The sequence below is a fragment of the Sinohyriopsis cumingii genome, chromosome 14 (assembly GCF_028554795.1).
Source record: "Sinohyriopsis cumingii isolate HCF-2022 chromosome 14, ASM2855479v2, whole genome shotgun sequence".
Lineage (NCBI taxonomy): Eukaryota > Metazoa > Mollusca > Bivalvia > Unionida > Unionidae > Sinohyriopsis > Sinohyriopsis cumingii.
Genome location: NC_142974.1, coordinates 127,862,707 through 127,884,697, shown reverse-complemented (window position 1 = coordinate 127,884,697; position 21,991 = coordinate 127,862,707). Strand labels below are relative to the sequence as shown.

Genomic DNA, 21,991 nt, shown 5'->3' with positions numbered 1-21,991 from the left:
AGAAAAAAAAAAGAAAGAAAAGAAGAGAAAGAGTGTAGGAGATAAAATAGGAACTTGGTGGAGAAAAAGAAGAAATTAGAAGCAGAAGAAGAAAACCCAAAGGCCCTTTTTAGGGCCAGCCATATTTCTCGAAAAGAGAATGACTTTTCAATTGCCTACCCCTTTTTTATTTTTTAAAAAAAAATTTAAAAAAAAAATCCCATGTTCAATTTCCCTTGACGCTATAAAGTCCCACCCTGTTTAAATTCCCTTGACGCTAAACCGTCCCACGATTTTTCTCCATGTTAATTTCCCTTGACGCTAATCTGACCCACGATTTTTCCCCATGTTAAATTTCCATTGACGCTAATCTGTCCCAGGGGCTTTTGTATTGCTAATTCCCATTGACGCTAATCTCTCCCCCTTCACTACTAATGGTAGATAATTGATATAGATAAGGAAAAGGAGAGGGCCCAAAACTTAGCCTTGAGGAACCCCTGAATGAATAGTGCGAGTTTGAGAGCTAATATTGCCAATGCTTACTTGTTGAGACCTTTGATTTAGGTATGATCTAAACCAGTTTAAAGAAGGATTGTTGGACCTGTAACAGTTCAATTTTTGCAGCAGAATTTCATGATCAACAAGATCAAAGGCTTTCTTGAAGTCAAGGAAAACAATCCCAGTCATATGTCCATTATCCATTTCCTTCAGCCAAAGATCAATTAATTTGGTAAGTTCTGTTTGGCACGAGTGATACCTTCTAAATCCTGATTGTGCTCTATGAAATAGAGAGTATGTTTCAAAAAATGTATAGACCTGAATGGCTACATGCTTTTCAAATAGTTTTGTCAATACAGGTAGAATTGATATTGGTCTGTAATTTCCTGGATCCTCCATTTCTCCTTTCTTAAAGATAGGTGTAACCTTTGCACATTTCAGTGTTTCTGGAAAATTACCACTCAATATACTTAAGTTTATGATATGCGTTAGTGACTTTGTTATTACTGGTGCAGCAATTTTAAGAATTCGTGGACCAGTACCATCCAATCCAGAGGATTTATTAATATTCACCTTAATTAGCATATCAAAAACAGCTTCACTAACATTAGCTATTGAAAAATAATTATCATCAGGAATTTTAGCTCTTGTAAATAATAGAAGAGCATCAAGTTCAATTGGGATGCTAGTCTGGTTCTGAATACTGTTACTGGAGATGCTCATGAAGAAATTGTTCAACATTTCCACATTGTCTTGTACAGATGTTGCTATATCATCATTTTGCTTAAGTCTGGGGGGGGGGGAAGACTCTGTTTCCACGTATAGCGTTGTAAATTGTTCCATTACTCGTTTGGCTACATAATTTATTTTCGAAAATTTCACAGGATACGCTCTTTCATAATACAGTTTGTCAATACCAGTCAACATTCCTGATTTGGAATCTTTATTTAATGTTATAGTATCTCAGATACCGTGGTGTAATCTAACAGAGTCACCTTTGCCAATGATAATCTAAGTATCGTCTAATCCCACCATACATTTTTTTTTCTGTTACAGTATTAAGGGAGATAACTCTGTCAAGCAAAGATCTCTCCGGTAGAGTAATTAAGTAGTTATCCCACTTGTTACTTGTAATATTTATATGACTACTTAAGATTAATTTTTTTGTGTCATCGTAGTTCATATATACAATAATTTAAATGTATATGTGACTGAAGTAATATAATCTTGTAATAATCAAAATTAGAAGAAGGATATTTTACATCGTTCGACTTCGTCTCCGATAAATTCAGAAATCAATTATTAATGGCAGCTTGTGTAATGCTGTAGTTATTTTCAGATCTCTAGGTAAGCTGTATACAGACCTACATGTATCTTAACCCTTTGCCTCTTAGAGCATAGTTGCCAAGTGCAGCGTGCTATAAATAGAACACATGTTACCTATTCGACTCCATACGTATAGGCCTTCCTGTTAACTGTTAAGCAATGTAGTGTATGCTACGTTTAACAACAATTTTAACCATTTTACGTTTTTGGTATACATCTATTATGTGTGGAAAAATTTAAGAGTAACGTCCGATTGTTATGACTGTGTAATTATTTTTCACGGAAGAATTTTTTTATGTGCTTTAAAATCTTGAGAGAACTCGTTCACCGTCATGTCAGTGAGGCCGTGTGACCAACCGTCGCTGCCATTTCTCATACTCGAAATTTACAAGTTTTTCGTCTGCGTCTACATCACTAAGTCATCTGAATTTGATAATTTATTTTTAAAAAAAACAAATTGCTGCCTACATCAATATCAGAGCCTTTACCTAATTTATTGAATCTTTCATAGTTGTGATTCTAATCGTGAAAACTTCGTAAGTACTGAATGAAATCCGCGACGTCCATTTTGGAGAGTGGAACCAGTTACTTTAAATAGCAGATATCGACCAGAGCATAAACAGTGACTATGTGATCTGACGTAATTGTGATTCGCAGAAATGAATGTAGTATATAATAGGGGATTTTCCCCAATGTGGCGCTACGAAAACCGTCTTAAAACGGCTGATGTTTACAGCAAAAGTCAAAAGACGCTTCCATGCAAATGAAATAGAGGCGTCAAAAGGCGCTTCCATGCGAATGGAGTAGAGGTTTCCAAAGGCGCTTGCATGAGGTAAAGGGTTAACCATGACAAAGTCAAGGGCAGAAATATAAGTGCCGATTATTTTCATACAGTGTGTTCTGGAAAATGGAAACAAATCCACGCTGTAGTTCGTTTACTCAGAATAATAATAATCATTTTTAGAAAATCTAGCATAGGTAACTTTATAATAATTTCTGAAGCATATATCAGCAAGGTTGGTACGTAGTAGCGTGACTGATTCTCATACTCGAAGTTTGGAATTCCATTCCCATGACTGACAAACTGTTAACGATGGCGATATTTCGCACTTTTCATTAAAGGGTGGGGGTTCCAGCCCTAAGGATTTTAAGTACATCTCCTCAACACGTCAAACAACGTGGTGATTGTGTTTTGTCTGCACTTTCAACTGGGTTTTATAATGGGGGTGTGTGCATGAAATTATGGAGTCTCGAAAAATAAACCGTAGCGTGACGTGAGCTCTCAATCTCAATGAAGAGTACCCCCTACAAAAACGTTCAGATAGAATGTCAGCCAAAAAGAAAACCCACATGGGGTGCCAGGAAAACCATAAGAAAGGCCTCACCAAAGGACCCTATAAAAGACAAAAAGGTTCAAATATGATGAATGAACTATGAAAGTATTAATTCTATTATTTCTGCAATTAAAAAATTAAAACAGGGCGACATAACAAATATCTGATGAAATAAATCCTGAAATAATTGTGTGATTTCGAATGATTTCAGTAACAAAAATTTCAAGATAGATATCCACTACTAACAGAACATATATTGATTAAGCTGATCCAACAGTCTAGGTTCCAATACTTGGCGACAGTGAAAGATACAAAAGCTGAACAGTTCGTATCTCTCTCACACGCAATTGAAAAACTTAGATCAGAATTATCTCACGAATACAGACAAAAATATTAACACACGTGTGTAGCAATTGAGAAAGATAATGTCTGATCGTGAAAAAATAAGCAGTGTCAGTAATCGTGAAAGTTATGGCAGTGAGCGTTTCAACTTTGTATGGTGTAAGAGATTGTGAAAATGAAAACAATGATAAGATTTATTTCTGATAATATTTATTCTGTAATTTATGTTTTAGTAGGATTTGTATTATTTTAAGTATCATTAACCCTATCAAATTATAAAATCTGACTGCCTTGACTTTGTCAGGGTTGAGTACCATATACCCTATCAAATTTGAGAATCAGTGAAGAACCAGATTATAATATTTATTCTGATTTTTTTTTATTTATTTAGATAATATTGTTTTATTCTGATAATAATAATAATAATAATAATATATATATATATATATATATATATATATATATATATATATATATATATATATTCTGTAATTTTCTGTTTTCGATGAGACTTTTATTATTTTAAGTACCATATACCCCATCAAATTATAAAATCTGTCTGCCTTTGTCAATATATATATATATATATATATATATATATATATATATATATATATATATATATATATATATATATATATATATATATATATATATATATTGTTACCCCTGATTATAAACCAGGATTGAATATTACTCACTAACGTGAAGATCTATGTTCTCACATACAAATTTACATTTAGATTTTAATATCGTAAATCAAGCAAGTGTCCGGATTGGTCAGTAAATTTGAAATGTGTCCTTCATAATAGCGAATTATGACATCGCAGATAAACCGAATTAATGGGCTCTTGTACCATCAAATATCCAGGAGGTACTCGAGTTGTTCCTGTATGAAGAAGATATCCTTGCGGAGCCTGATTTGATTTTTCAAGATCGATTTAATAGCTTCCGTCAATTGCATCACATACAAGATTAACTTCAATTTTTGATGTTGTATTACCAATGCCTGGTGAAATATGACGATGGCCACCATGTGGATCATTATTATGCTTGAAAATATTTGCTGGTGGGGGTATATTTTTCTCCATGACTCAACAATTTTAGGAAAATATTCATTGATGAGAACGTTAACTGATTTTTTAGTTCGTCGGTTTCAAATCCTTGTAGTATAAATTTTGGTAATACCGCTTCGGTTATTTTATAATGATCAGGAAATACTTTTTAATCTGTAATACGTTTCTGCTTTTCCGATTCTGTGTGCTGTTACTACTTCGTTTAATAGTACTTTCTCAATTATAACCCAGTTGACAAACTCAGGATCAGATATAACCTGATTTAAATGTCGTATTGTTTCAACGATCTGTAGTTTTACATCGATATTATAGTACTGTGTGATATTGGAAAACCCATTTTGTCGATTATCAAGTACGTGTGTCTATTCAGGCTTAATGTCGTGAGGTAATGCTTTAATAATGTACCCATTGATAAATGGAATAAAAGTTCTATCATCTATTCTAGATATTCCAGTTAATAATTTAGCAGGTTTTGTGCCATCAGACGTAGTATATTTTAACATCCCAAGGATAAAGGATCTGAATTTGTTTTACTTATATCACTTCATGGTATTCTTTTTCGATATTCTGAAGTTTTATTAATATTTTCTTATCTGTGAGAAAATCATTTAATCTTGATTCTGGTTGAGATACTGCTGTGTGTATTGATGGCGTAATTTCAGGCCAGCCTAACAAACTTCTGATTGATAAATATCTACAGTGTAATCTTGCGGATATATTTCTATCGTAGCTGATAATGTTGGTTCGTGAACCGTAATAGTGATTTTGGATTATTTTCCATTATCAAATTTAATTCTGCGCTGAATTTTATCATTGATTTGTTCGATCTGATAATTGCCGTGAGAATTTCGACAACTTGCCAATCGGGAGACCCATCCTCTTTATTCTTATTTTCAAATATCAGTGAATTATTTGCTGGTAATCCACCAGATTATTTTGATCTGGTATTTGGCCATCTGTAATATATTCGTAATTGCACTAGTGTTATTTCTTTCGCTCGAATTGAAGTTGGAAAGTTAACATTAAATCCAGGATTTAACTTGCTGATATCATCGTTGTTTCTGAAGGAGTTTTATTAACAACACTCTGTTTCAGTAATTCGTTTGGCGCTGACATTATTATTATCATTATTATTATTATTATTATTATCATTATTATTATTTAAATCAAGCGTGGATTATAACAGTAATTGCTTCTTTGCAAATCTTAATCATCTCAGCAAATTTAGAATCTGATATTTTTTCCATTGTTGATACTCAATGATATCAACCAGGATAACTGGGAATATGTTAGCATCAATGTGTATTATATATTCATGCAAATTTGTATTTGTACATGTGCATATTTTCTTTGCAATAATATTAAGAAGGCCAGCAATATTTGTTGCAGCTGATAACAAAATTGTTACAACTGCTGGCGATGTCATTGTTATTGTTGATATCAATACACCAGCTCCAGCGATAACAGCCGATGCCGAATACACAATTATGTCAACAACTATACGTCTGCAAATTTATTTTTTTACTTTTACCTTTACTAATCAACGATATTTTTTAGTTTTGTTTGCCACTCACATATTTGATTGTATCTAAAATGTTGAACGTTGATTGGAAGACTCATTATATCTTAAGTAGGTGGTAATTTAGCGAGTAGTTCAAAGCACCAATCCCTTTGGGTTCCACAGTAATGTTTCCTCGTCGTTTTGCTCCAACATCACTAACAGATATCCAGAAGATCCACCTGATGGAATCAGGAGTGGATAACGCCATGAAATTGTGGTAGATATTGTAAATGTTGTAACGCCAAGTACTGAGAACCTGTACATACTGGTAACCTCAGTGCGATGTTTAATGGATTTATTGAGTGGTGACCATAATGCTTGTCCAGATGTTACTGTGTATACTACATTGTCGGTAAAAGAATTTATGTCGGAGAGTTTAATATCGATGGTTGGTGGACTTCCGAAAATATCATTAATGGATTTATTTATGTTTCTACGAAAATTCATAAACAATTGTACATGACTAGAATAATCAGTTCTCAATGAGGTTCTTTCATTATCAACTGAAACTAACGAGTTTATCATTGGAAGGATGTATTTCTTCGTTACAGCGTCATTATCTGATTCTCAAAGATCAGAAAATGTATTATTAGACATATTGAGATAACCATGAATATTATATGCAGACATTGTAGCGATATGACTGAACAATTGTTAAAAGCTACGTTAAAAATCCAAATCACACACACACACACACACACACACGTAACTTGAAATACAACCACTACATTTGCAAGACTTAATAATTCATATATTTCATCACTAATCTATTTATTCACATTTTCATGGGTTATTCTGTCAGATTTTGGTGTTTGTTTAGAAGAAGATCTTCCGTAAATATCGACCATTATACTTTAAGATCTGTTTAAAACAACGGACTGTCTGCGTGTATACTCGTGCACGACTTATGACGTTTGTTGTTGTAGGGTTTAACGCAATTTTTCAGCACACGATAGGTTCTACATGGCGGCCAGTACTACTAGTGGAGATAGAAAGAACCACCGACCCACGAGAAGCTACTGGCAAGCTTTCTCACATACCCACATTGGCCGAATCGGAGACTCGAACCCAAGCATACAGAGGTGAGATGGCAGTAATCCATAACGGAGGGCACTTTAGACCACTCGGGGCCCTGACTTATGAGATGGCATTGTTGATGATGACACAGCATCAAGTACATCAATTACTTCACGGCCACATATTGGCGGATCTGTTATTGTCTGTTTTGGTTATGTTGAATACCAGACTGGAGTATTTATTGTTTTTACGTAAAAATTATTTTGGTGGAGCCAACCCATACGAATGAAGATAAACAATTACACGTGGATCAATCGCCTAAGCCACCCAGTGAATATACCAGGACTGGAACTTTTATCGAGATTAATAATACCGGTTTCAAAATTGTTTTGGTTGTTTCGGTAATTGATAGCGCATAAAAACACCTCTGATATTTTTTATATTTATTTTTTTAAGCAGCATTAAGTAAATCAAAATTTGACATAAGAAGAATCAGCGAAGTTTGCCTGGCTGTCTCAGAACTATTCCATACCAATGAGGGGTTCCTGGCAATCTTAGTCCATTTCCCTTGTTTTAGAAGTCTGTATTCCTTGTCCTGTTGCATTCTTTAATGCTATTGCAGCATCAGTTCCAACAGCACCAAGTGCAGCTGCGTTTGCAACAGCTGCGGCTGCAACAGCTATTAATACTGATAGAGTTGCAAGAAGTAGAAATAAACCAGCCGTCTTTACTTCCTCTTTGCTGGCGCTCACAGGAAGATTAAGTCTAACGCCAGTCTTTGATTGTTTGGCGTCATTGAAATGCCTAAGTGGACGTTCTGATAATGATAGTTTATTTTGACCACCTGTGATCTGATCTTTTTATGGTGATATTTTTATTCCAGTTCCTTTTCAGACTGACACTAACATGATGATATGATATTGTAATATCATGAGCAATTTAATTACCTGTTTTCTACTGAGGCATCAATAACTCATTCGTCCACCAACACCTTCAAGAATGCTCTGTAATTAACACCACCACATGTGTTCAAGCAAGCTTGAAAGTAAATCAACAACAGATTGTCTAAGCAAGTCCAGATGTTTCAGTGACAAGTAATAAATCGGATAGTGTTGTAAAATCCAGCTGTGATATTTGTAGACAGGAATCAACATTTTGATCACGACCCATGAATGTCATCAAATGATGATTACATGTGCAACATAATTTTGATCAAAATTTAATAACACTTTTTCAGATGGTTCTCAATGTCCGTTTATTCTTAAAGAAACTTCACTAACTCCAAGTTTGTCGAATATCATTGGACTGTGTTCTTGAGAGTTTAATCATGTAACATTCTGAAAAGCAATAAATATATATTGGAGTGCAGAAACACCTTGCTGTGATGCTATATGCCATGTGAATAAACCATCAACATTACTTAGAACACTATCTGTGGTCATCACCAGCCATGATAATATCGATTTACCACCTATTCCATAAAAGAAAGTAATTTGTGTTCTTCAGCAAGCGATGGAGTCATTACCGGCATCCACAACGGAAATTTAACTATTACTTTATCAGCAGCAGCAGCGCCACTTTAATGCCAGATAGCATCATTATCATCACCCTTTCTCACAGGTACAATTGTATGTTCGGCTCCAAAAATAACCTTTCTTACATTTCTGCAAAATCCAAAGATATGCGATAATGGAATTACACAGGAAAATCTTTTACGATTACCTTTCAGCATTAATCGATACACTGTAAATCCTAAGTTCTAATTTGGGTTAGCTTATTTTAATACCGAAAACTTATTGGCAGGTCTGTCTATCATTCCAGCTGGTTGTGGATTAGTATTTCGTGTACTTGTACCTTAAGATATGGTTTGTCATCAGGTTGGTCATAATTATCCTTAGCAAACATCATTGATAGATCAGCAGATCTTGTATAATCATCCGAATATCTTGCTAGACCTAATATTGTTGTGGCAACATCAAGATAATGTATCTTGAATTACTACCGTCTCTTTTCATTCAATCATGTATAGCACTTCTGAATAACGTAATAATGCCATTATTAACAAAACCAACTACAAAAGTTCTCCTTCTACTTCAATAAATGCTTCAACGAGTAAGAAATATCTGCTTGTATCCTGAACTTGCAGCTCAGTTCGACCACGCTGATTTGGCTGTCATGCTTCATAATAATAATCTTGATAATCACGCACAGATTCATCTTTGAGAACTCGTGTGTCCATGTCAAATGCTGGATTGGATTCACATTTGAATATTTTATTATAATTGCTACCGTCTAACACGAAGACCACTTCCTGCTATCCCATTACCCCATGCAAGCGCCTTTGGACACCTCTACTCCATTCGCATGGAAGCGCCTTTTAACATCTCTAATCCATTTGCATGAAAGCGCCTTTTGATGCCTGCTGTAAACAATAGCCATTTTAAGCCAGTTTTTTGTACCGCCACCTTCGGGGAAAACCTCCTATTAAATACTAAATTCATTTCTGCGAATGACAATTACGTCAGATCACGTGGTCACTGTTTATGCTCTGGTCGATATCTGCTATTTAAAGTAACCAATTCTTAATCTCCACTCTCCAAAATGGAGGTCGCAGATTTCATTCAGTACTTACAAAGTTTTCATGATTAGAATCACAACTATGAAAGCTTTAATAAATTAGGTAAAGGCTCTGATATTGATGTAGGCAGCAATTAGTTTTTATAAATTATCAAATTCAGATGACTTAGTGATGTAGATGCAGACAAAAATACTTGTAAATTTCGAGTGAGAAATGGCAGCTATGGTTGGTCATGCTGTCTCACTGACTTGATGTTGACAAGTTTTCTCAAGATTTTAAAGCACATAAAAAATTCTTCCGTGAAAAATAATTACACAGCTATAACAATTGGAATTTACTCTAAAATTTTTCCACACATAATAGATGTGTATCAAAAATGTAAAATGGTTAAAATTGCTGTTAAACGTAATATAAACTACATTGCTTAACAGTTAACAGGCAGGCCTATTCGTATGGAGTCGAATAGGTAACAGGTGTTCTATTTATAGCGCGCTGTACTTTGTAACTATGCTCTCTGAGGTAAAGGGTTAACAGACTTGAATTTATATCTTTTTCTGATATGGGTACACCAGCCAACTCTGCTAGTTTTTGATTTGCAGCTGGATTATTTTACTAACATTTGCAGGCATAACCTCAGTGCTGGGTAATTTTACTGGCTGATGTTTATGTAGTAATAATCATACTAGTCTATCCTTGATTGTTGGGAATGCTTTACTAGCAACATCACCAATACCTTTATCACAAACAACATCAATAGCTTTCATTCCCAGTTGCTCCGCTATCAGTATTTCTTTTAGGGCTATCCTTCTGAATAAACCCCGAAGAACATAGTCCCTCTCCATAGTATGTTTCATATACTGGTAATCTTGAATTTATTACCCTGACTATTACAGGTCCATGCTGAGTATTATGTATAATCATCTTATTTTATTGTCACTGATCTAATTACATACCCTCAATCACTGTGATAATCATCAGTGATTTCATTGATGAGAGACCAATAAAAATTTATGTCCATGATACCACCTGTAAATAATTGTTGACAAATATCAACTGCTTCATTAATGATTTCTAGGAAATTGGTTGCCAGCTCATTTTCTGCCAATCAGAATTTCTAGTCTTTCAACATCGGCAAGAACGTTATTGGGACAGAGTTTATCAAGTCCACTTTCTCGAGTAATAAAATCACTTCCAGGAACAATGCGACCAGGATCTCTATCGTAAAATTCTTCTGAAATAGGAGAAGCAGAGCCTGATTCTATTTTTCTTTCTACTCTCTTTCAATTTAGTGAATTTTTAGTGATAGAAAAAAAAGATTAGCAGTGATAAATATACTTTCAATCTTCTGGCACACGGTCAACAAAAGTGGGTTTCAAGTATTTTCCTCTTTCATTGATTTCTGCGGCAATATCTATAAAATATTTTTAAATTTTTTAATTTTTAATATCAGCAATACCTTTAGAAGTAAATATTCAAAGATATGGTCACCAATGTTATGGTGATTCTTTTGGTTGTTGTGATTGAGGTAATTGTGGTTGAGGAGGTTGAGAAGATTGAGGTTGCAGTTTTCGTTGTGATTGTTATTGTAATTGTTCTAAATATCGATCTATTCCATTGCTAAAAGTAAAATAGTCTGGATCAGTATTTTTAGCCTGATCTTTGCTATATTCAAAGTATCCATTTGTACCAGTTTTCACAATTTACAGCCTGCTTGGTTTTTAAAACTTTATGTTTTTGATAATAACTCACCACTGAAAGCGCAGATAATTTGTCCACGTTATTAAATTTTTTTATTACTTTACCAAGAAATTCTTTGGTAAATTTATTAATTCAATTCTTTCTGTTGATTGTTTCGGTTTTGATATATCAATTATTTCAGTAAGAGCTGTGTCAATACTTCTTCCCTGTCTCTGTCAAGAGGTTGAGCAGCAGCTACATCACCCGGAAGATCTTTTAAAATCTTTTTTGTTTTATAGTTCTTTATGCTATTTTTCCAGTTGCTTTAGCAGTTTTCTCCAACGTATGAAGACCTTTGGTAGCCTCTATAACTCCTTTGGTAGCCTCTGTAACCGATTTAAATAATTTTTCTCACCTTCTGCAAATTCCACCCGAGACTCTTGATGAGCTTGTAATTTTTGTCTGACAGAATCACGGACTATATTGTTTAATTACCTCTAGTCACTCTAGAGCTAGTCCAGCTGTGCGAGATTCCATGGTTGGCATACAATTACACATTATTATTTTATACCATTAAATGATTTAATTACGCACACAGAAACAGCAACAGGGAGGATGACGACCAACAATGAGTGTCCGGGTGAGTAAGTATAAAACATTACGCAAATTTTGAAACGCATGAACTACAAAGATAAAGTAACAATTAAACTAATCCAATTAGAGAAACTCTCTGTTTTAGTTGGAGGCTTTGGTTTGGCATTATTACGCTTGTATATTTCATTTTCGTAGGAAGCTTTTTTTTTCAAAAATAGACACTCCTAAAATTGGTCTGTTGATCCTACCTGCTGCTTGACGTGGTATAGTCTTTCATTCCTTCTTTTAATTTAATCATGGTAATTAAAGTTTATATATATATATATATATATATATCACACTAGCGTTAAATAATAAACCACAACAATAAAATTAGTTTCAATCCGCTGACTGATCACTGTGAGTGCTGTGTAAGTTTCTCTACAAGCAAAATAGCATCAACTTTCCTACCAAAGGAACTTACACCTATAAACCCCTAGCATTCCTGTACCATATATATATAACCATATATATATATATATATATATATATATATATATATATATATATATATATATATATATACACACACACACATACGGTACAGGAATGCCAAATGTAAGAAAGTGTGTGATGCCCAGCTTAGTGCTTGGAATAAGACCGTTCCTTGGCCTGACATAATTCACTCTCACTCTAATGGACAAACAAGAGCTATATGTCAGTGATGTAAATAAGTTAGAAAATTAAACTCAATTGCAACCACTGGTTCTTCTCATCTGGAAATTTAGCCACTTCAGGTAAGTCCAATATGCTTCTGGTAGGGGACTGCACTCTTGTTTTTCCCAAAATATGAGTCACAGACACCTGGTTTTAAAATCCTAGCGAGAACTCGGATTATAATTTGATGTGCAAACATACCATTGCTGATCACTTGGTCAAAAGGCAGTCCATTTATGTCATTTCATATTCCTCTACCATAAACTTCAAGCATAATATTATCCAACCTAATCTAGTTAAATCTAAGCACAATATCAGTGACCTATTATACAGTTGATATACATCTTCTACTGGTGAGGTATTATTGATGGCGCTCTACCGTTATGTATTTTGCAGCCATAGGGTTTGAATTTTAAAGAAAGGGAATTTCCATTGCTTTTCTCATTGGTTATACTGGATATATAAAAAAGACTTTGAATATCTTCAAAGAACCTTTAATTCCCTTTATTTGTGTGTATGACTGATGGGTGCAACAAGCGTTATTGAATATACAACCTGGCCTTACTCCAGATGTGCACCTTTCAAAAAAGTGCTAGCTCCACTTGGTCATTTTCACTTCCTGAACTTCAGAGGTAAATTGTATAAAAACGAGCCGATAACTTTTTTTTTTTACATTTTATATATTTGATAATTCATTTATTGCACTTTCAGATGCAGGCAAAATTCATTTTCCCTATTTTAATAGCTGCCACAGATAGTGTACTTTAGACTAATTCAGGCTGATTTTTAGCACAATGGAACAGTCATTTTAGTTAGCAGTGTGCTTAGATCATATACAATTTCCAAAGAAATGTCAGCCACATTACATTAAAGTAGCATAGAGGAATATTCTCTTCATTGTGCATGTTTTAAATGTAAACAACTTCACTTTACATATGTCACTCTCTCGAAAGTACATAATAACTGGTGAGTATCCCACATCGGAGATCAAGGCGTAACCTGTTGGAGAGCAGGTGTCAATCAGAGTCTCCTGCAGTAAATTTATTATGGAAGGCACACTTTTAGTAAGAAATTAAGTTGGGGCGATTCAATGGTAATTAACATTGATGCTTTGGCCCAAATCTAAATGCATCCTAAAGACAAACAGATTGGAATTTCCATGTATCAAAAATGGGTAATTTTTAAATTCCACATATCAAACCAGAGGGTGCCCTTCTAATGAAAACCCTGAATTAAAATAAACTAGCAAACAAATAATGCAAATTAAATACAGTAAAACCTGTTATAAGAGAGCACACTTCTGCTAAAAAAAAAAAAAAGGTCTCTCAAGACAGGTTTGTACAAAAAGACCAGTTTCCAAGGTCCAGTTTCAAAACAATTTAAAGAAAAATAAGCACAATCACTATACATATTCCATTCTTTATTAATAGTTCTTACTAAACTATTGTATGATTCATCCAAAATCAAAATTATATAGCAATAAAATATACTTCAATCATTAAAAATGAAATCACACTTACATCTGAAGATCATATATATTAGCATATGAAATCATTTCTGATTGACCCCTTATCCTTTATAACTACCTAAATTTGTTTCACTGACGTTTAAACCACTTTTTGCAAGTGGTCTGTTGTTTTTTTTATATACTTCTTTCAGTTACAATAATTATTTTCTCCAGCCATAAAACTTTGTCTCGTTTTAGTTGGGGGTTCATCCATTGTTATTAACATTCTAGGTGTTAACATTGTTAGTGCTCAGTTGTAATATTAAATGTAAAGACGGCTTTATCTGGGCTTTGGGAAAATATGACAAATCTATACATGTGCATTGCATATCTAAAAATTAATGAAGTTAAAAGAAACAATTATCTCATCCAGAAACAGAACCATTTACTCAGAGACAAAAGTGAACGGCTTCATTCAAAGAAGACATACAGGGATTATCTCAAATAAATAAAGTATGTAACCCGGTCACACCAACTTGAATTGATGACAGATTTGACTGGGATGTAATCACTTAACATCAGCAGAAAAAACAACAGACATCACAAGTTTTGAAAAATATCAATCAAATCCCTCAAATGATACTCTCTTGCTGGTTTAATTGATAATGAAATTATTCACTCCTGGGCAAAACAGATTAACTCTAAAGACAAATATTATACGTGACCACTACTTTAATTTCAGCACTACACTGGCAATTCATGACATGCACATTAGCATGGTTTACAGACTGTAGCGCACATAACCGGTAGCCACATTTATATATATATATATTATTATTATTCTTTCTATGTTTTGTTTGTTATCAGAACAATCGTTACCAATCACGCAATTGTTGTAACAATTGATTATATATAGGTCAGTAGTGTATATATTTTCATGATACGGTCGTTCATATGGATGCTGGATCCTACCAATACATATGATCTATGATAAGGCCAGGAAGCAGGTTAAGTGCAGGATTAATTAGTCTGATTCCCTGCTTCCTATGCTCCCAGCATTGCTCTTCTCCCCATATACAAATAGCAAAGAACAATGAAAGCAAAATACGAAGCAGGGAACCAGACTGGGAATAATCTACACTTCAGTGTGGTATAAAACAGAAACTATAAAACCCTATAAGCATACTTACAAAATTTAGATATCGGTAGCCAGCCTATTTTGTTTTTATAATGGTTGTTGTTGTTGTTGTGGGGTTTAACGCCATTTTTCAGCACACGATTGGCTATACATGGCGGCAAGTATTAATGGTGGAGGAAGAACCCAGGAAAACCCGGGAAAGAACCACCGACCCATGAGAAGCTACTAGCAAGCTTTCTCACATACCCACATTGGCTGAATCCGAGACTCGAACTGCTGCAGAGAGTGGTGAGATGGCAGTGATCCGTAACGAAGAGCGCTTTAGACCACTCGGGGCCCCTTTTATAATGGTACAAGCAGTCATTGTTACAGGGATTAAAGGTCGGTAGATTATATCCTCTTTTTTATGATACGGTCATTCATAGCAGTATCAAAATGCATATTTTGCCAATACATCACAGTTGCTCATTACGTTCAACAGGTGGTCGCTCATGACAAGTGCGTTTATATAAAAAAAAATCAATCTGAGCATTACACTTGTGGTCGGAAAAGACGGGTGGTCACTAATAAGTTTTTACTTTATACATAACATTATCTCCAGAATGCATCCACATGTGCACTATCACAGAATTACTCTGCCAAAATATTTGATCTCAAAATTTACATTTGAATGTTCTCTCCAGTATGCAGTCTCATGTGCACCTTCAAACTACTGCATCGCTTGAACATTTTATGACATATTTTACATTCAAACGGTTTCTCTGCAGTATGTCTCCTCATGTGACTCTGCAAATCACCTTTGCGAATAAACATTTTAGCACAAATTTCACATATGAATGGTCTATCTCCAGTATGCATCATCATGTGCATCTTAAAATTACCTTTCTGCGCAAACATTTTATCACAGATTTCACATTTAAATGGTTTTTCCCCAGTATGTATTCTCATGTGTGACTTCAATGAGCCACTCCTAATAAACATTTTATTACAAACTTCGCATATAAATCGTTTATCAGAAGTATGTATCCTCATGTGCATCCTTAAATCACTATTTCGATTATACATTTTTGCACAAACTTCACATCTAAATGGTTTATCTATAGTATGTATCGTCTTGTGCATCTTAAAATCATCGCTGTCGATAAACATTTTATCACAAACATCACACATGTATGGTCTTTCTCCAGTATGTACTCTCATGTGATTTTCCAATGAACCACTCCTAATAAACATTTTATCACAAACTTCACATTTGAATCGTTTATGTCCAGTATGTATCATCATGTGCACCTTCAGAGTACCAATATGCCTAAATATTTTATCACAAACTTTACATTTTACTGGCTCATCTCGTGTATGGATCATAATGTGCCTCTTTAAATTATTACACTGACTAAACATTTTACCACAAACTTCACATTTGAATGGTTTTTCTCCGGTATGTACTCTCATGTGACTCTCCAACAAAGCACTCCTAATAAAAAATTTACCACACACTTCACATTTTAATCCTTTATCATCAGTATGCATCCTCATGTGCATCTTCCAATCACAATTTCGATTAAACATTTTATCACAAACTTCACATTTGATGGGTTTATCTAAGGTGTGTATCATCATGTGCGTCTTAAGATCACCATTCTGCGTAAACATTTTATCACAAACATCACATCTAAATGGTTTTTCTCCAGTATGTACTCTCATGTGTGTATGCAATGAACCACTCTGGATAAAAATTTTATCACACACTTCACATTTGAATGGTTTTTCTCCAGTATGTATCATCATGTGTACCTTCAAACTACTCTTATGTCTAAACATTTTATCACACACTTCACATTTGAATGGCTTGTCTCCAGTATGTATCATAAAATGCCTCTTCAAATCAATATTCTGCTTAAACATTTTATCACAAATTTCACATCTGAATGGTCTATCTCCAGTATGTACTCTCATGTGACAATGCAGTGAACCATTGCTGACAAAAGTTTTATCACAAACTTCACATTTGAATGGTTTTTCTCTAGACTGTACCATCATATGCATCCTCTGGCTGGACATCTGCCTGTTCCTCTTCAAACTGCTACTCTGCGTGAACATTTTATCTCAGATTTAAAATGTTTATTTCATTACTGTATCCTATTGTGCCTCTTCAAATTATTCTCCGCATAAATATTTTGTTACCAGGTTCTATCAATGGGACCTGTAGGAAGAAAGGGAACACAGGAACATATGAAGACGTTAAAATGAAAAGTTACTTTGACTGATTAACTGGCAGCACAAAACATAATTGACCACGCTTTAGAATTTTGAATGGTTATACAATCAAGCACCTTAATTCTGGACTGACTTTAAACCTTGGCTCGTAACATGTATATGAAACATACACATGCCTGTATGTCTAAACTATACATAAGTATAGCATAACATGGACTATCACACACAGTACATGGATAACGGTAATGAATTAATGAAAGACCTAAAAATGCAATTTAACTACTTCTTGGAAGAGTACTAAATAAATTTGTACAAAATATTACAAATTAAGCAGGTCATTCCATACCCAAGCCGTTTTGTACCCAAAGCAATGGTTGTTTGGTACCCAATGACATGGTCATTTTGTACCTAAAACTGGAGTCGTTTATTGCACACATTTAAGTACAAATATAACAACAAAGATTATATGTACTGTATATACTTGCGTATAAGCCGAATAATCTAGGAAAAAATAAAGGTCTGGAAGAAGGTGGTGGGGTCAGCTTATCCGTGGGCCAATGTCTACACTTGAAAGTTTTTGGGTCTTTTTGTTGACTACTGTAATGGCTGTAAATCTTGGGACATGAAACAATTTTTTCCTAAGTAACTTTCGGTGACCCAGCAATTACTAAACTGTTATAAAGTACTATGATTGATTTTGTTATTATTTTGCATGTGTATATTTTCTGATTTCTCCAACATGAAGTTAAATAAAGTTAACTATAGACTTCATAATTTGCGGCCTGGTTGAGTTTGCCAGGGAGACCCACAGGGGCTCATATCGTTGCTTACATTTGACCTGTCATACTTGTACTAAATAATAACTACAAGAAAGGCCACTTCTCTCCTTGCACGCGTGACTTATTTAAGAATAAACGCTGATATTTCAATCTACGCTTTTCATAGTTTAACAAATTTGGTACCGATATTTAGCTCAGGCATTCGACTGTGTATCTCTATCAAAATTAACGCCCTGAATGGAATACTACTTTCTCATTGGGCAACTGAAAATAAGTTACAAATATATACAGTACATCATTTTCTTTTAACCAATGAGAGGACGGTATTCCATTCAGTGCTTTGTTCTTCCATATTAAGTGGGCACGATCAGGGCCATGTCGAGCAGTACCATGGGAAAATGATTTGGCAAATTTGGTTGGCAAATAAAGGATTCCCAATTTTGTTGAACTAAAGGTACAAAAATAGCCAGCTTCATGGTACCGCACATGTGGCAAACACATTATCATCCAAGAAAGACATTCTTTCACAACAAAGAAATCAGTAAACTTGCTGAAATAATTGCATTATTTGGATTACAAAATCACTGGGTCTTTGTAGATTTTATTGGTTTAGAACTTGCTGCAATAAAAGAAACATCTTAAAGTTCAAGTGTAACTTATTATAAAGAAGATTAATCATTAGCCTTTTTGATATTTGGATAAATGTGTTCTAGGACGATGTAAAATAAAACAGATGATAGTACACATTTCATGACGGTTATTAAGATTTAATGGACTTCTTGTATTGGCTTATATGTAATGTGTTGGTCTATAATATTGCTACAAAAAGATTAGAAGGAGACTGTAAAAGATAAACATTAAACTAAAAGAAAAATGAACTAATAAAATTATTCTTTGAATGGGCAGTGCATTTGTTTGTTAATTGTGCATGTTGGTTTTCTTGTATTTTTAGAGAGAATAAGAGTATATTGTGCAAGTTGCAATACTGTATTTCAAGCTGAAAAAGTACAGGCGAGATGAAAATTTGTCAGTACAATTTTGACCCCCACATTTTTTTTTTAACCCTCAATTTTACACCCCTGGGGGATACACTGCATTTATCGCTTCCTTTACAAAGAAGGCATTTTGTCCACTCTATAAACCTTTCATCTGCACAGTTAACTCGCATAGTTTAGCAACTTCTGAATAAATCATTACCAAACAACAGCATGTCATCACATAAATGGAGACGTATTATTTTAGAAGAAAGTCGGTTATTCTACTCAACGACATCGGGTGGGGTGGGGAAGGGGGACTTGACGAACAATTTTATGTAGAAAAGACTTGACCAAAACAACTTTTTGTTGAGAAGACTCGAATAAATATCATAACTGATAAGGAGATTATTCAGCAGCAGTGGGAAATTGGGGCAAACGGAAGAGAATTATGTATGTACCAAGATTTAAATGACATTTTGAATGGTTTCACAATGTGCATGACAACAATACCCGCTCGCATTTCATGCTTACATCAAGGATAAGAACTATTCATGTATATTCTCAGTTGAAACAAATCTATTCTTAAAACAACAAGAACCTTTTAATAATTAATGTTACTTGTAAACAAAGATATTAAATGAAGATGTGAAATGCTTTGAAGTATGTAGCTTTTCACTCACCAATTTCAGTTATTTAAAATGAAAATTTCAGTTATGTGACTGTTAGTTTCTTGTGATCAGTGAAATTGTCCAAAACATTTACACAAGTATATTTCTGCAGCCAGCAGTCTCTAGAGAAAAATAGCTTGGTGGTCCAGATAATATACTGCAATCTAGTCTGAGTACCAGCCGACAAAAGTTGAAATTAACATCAGTATTGATCATTACAGATGACAAATTTAATTAAGCAACACCATTTTATCTGTTTTCAGCCCAATATTAATAGATAGATGAATTTCTAGTTGCTCTGAAAGGCTAAATATTTGTAATTTTTTCAGCCATTAATGAATAAAACAAATAAAAATGGCAATGTTTGTCAGTTTGAATGATTGCAAAAGGGCCCATTCAATTATTTAAGCCTGGTCAATATTTTCCTTTTGCTTTTACTTGCAATGTGGGATTTTTATTTTTATTTTTATTCAGATGCCATTTTTCAGTGAAAACAATACTGTGTATCAGTGCTTGGACAATTGTTTGCCCATATATGCCTTACCCATGCAATTTTGATGGCAGGAATAGTTTATTGGACAAAAGGTAGGTTTTTAAATAGAGAGGATGGTAAATGTGACAATACGTGTATATTTGACCGTGTACAACAATGAGTATGAACTGACCATCACCTTGGGTACGAAACGACCAATTTCTACTGGGTATGAAACAACTAATGTACGGATGGACCATAAGCCTGTTTATAAAGAAATAACACCCAATATCTTAAGAGTCAATAATCAGTACAATGACTGATTCTAAATCTCACCAGTGAAACATTACACATACAACTCGTATCTATCAACAACATTCTCATCTAAACGGCTAACAAAATTTTGTATTAGCCTATACTACAATTATAACTGATGTGAGACCTCGACGCCAATGTGGATAATGATTCTCAAGAGATCACGATTACTACCGTATTCATCAGGTAATATCACAAGGAGGTCAAGTTGTATTTAACTAGTCATAATTAGCACTGAGGCAGAACTCTTGTACAACTTCGTTGTGCAACGAGTGCTTTTATAGGACCACTCGGATGTCGAGTTTACACTCAAATTTCATACAAAAGCACTCTAAAGAAACGTGTTCCAACGAAAAATACCGATCTTACCAATTCATTAATTTATTCTGACACTTAAGAGTAAGTATATAGAAACACATTATCGTCCTTACCAAAGAATATACTTTCTTTTCAGGATTATCAGACATTGTAAACAGTTTTTCGATGCACAACCGCGAAGAAGAACCGGAAGTCCGCAGGGAGAACCACTGCTAACATCCACACTGGGAACCATTTCAAGAGTAATTTCCCTTTACTATCAATTGGAAAGAAAAAAAAAAAGAACCAAAATTTCTTAAATGTGATATCTCCCGCTGTCTCACTAAATATAATGTAATTTTTTTTGGGAGCACGGATGATATTAAACCTGAATTTGGAGCTACCATTGTTCATGTGAAATTTGCCATTAGCATGTAAAATATGATTTTCTATTATACCGCCCATTATTATAACAACAGTGACCCAGAAAGTCTTTATTTATATACTCTCTCTCTCTCTCTCTCTCTCTCTCTCTCACACACACACACACACACACACACACAGCAAGAGTGAAGCTCACAAACCTTTTAAAATCTCTCAGAAACACGGTATTCATAAATAAGTTAATGACAAAGTAAATATCTTTATATAATCATTTTGACACGAGGCGCCATTAAACTGAAGCAAAACTCCTTATTTTAGACAAAAAGGTAATAACAACAGTATAACCAAGGTTGCCAAAAGATACGAAATGATCTAATGAAAGCATGGTCATGGTACAGTAATGTAATTTCTAAGGCTCATCCATTGCATTTACTGAAAAGACAACTTACACAACCGTGATTCCATAAAAAGAAACATTGACACCCTCGTCGTCGTAGTCTCTCTCTCTCTCTCTCTCTCTCTCTCTCTCTTACAAGTACACTGGCACTAAGAATTAAGAATTACCACATTTTATACATTCCAATTCTTTGGAAAATAATTAAGGTGAAATTAGTGGCTA

At 34.3% G+C, this 21,991-nt stretch overlaps 1 protein-coding gene across 1 annotated transcript; it reads right to left on the bottom strand.

The window, feature by feature from the left end:
- Window positions 1-14,083: 14,083 nt before the first annotated feature.
- LOC149784816 (uncharacterized) lies at window positions 14,084-21,196 on the bottom strand. Its single transcript, XM_089932823.1, has 2 exons — window positions 21,123-21,196; window positions 14,084-17,466 (listed from the first exon to the last, which is right to left on the bottom strand). Exon 2 carries the CDS (start codon window positions 17,361-17,363, stop codon window positions 15,924-15,926), a length of 1,440 nt encoding a protein of 479 aa, XP_089788949.1. The 5' UTR covers window positions 17,364-17,466; window positions 21,123-21,196; the 3' UTR covers window positions 14,084-15,923.
- Between the last annotated feature and the right edge of the window lie 795 nt (window positions 21,197-21,991).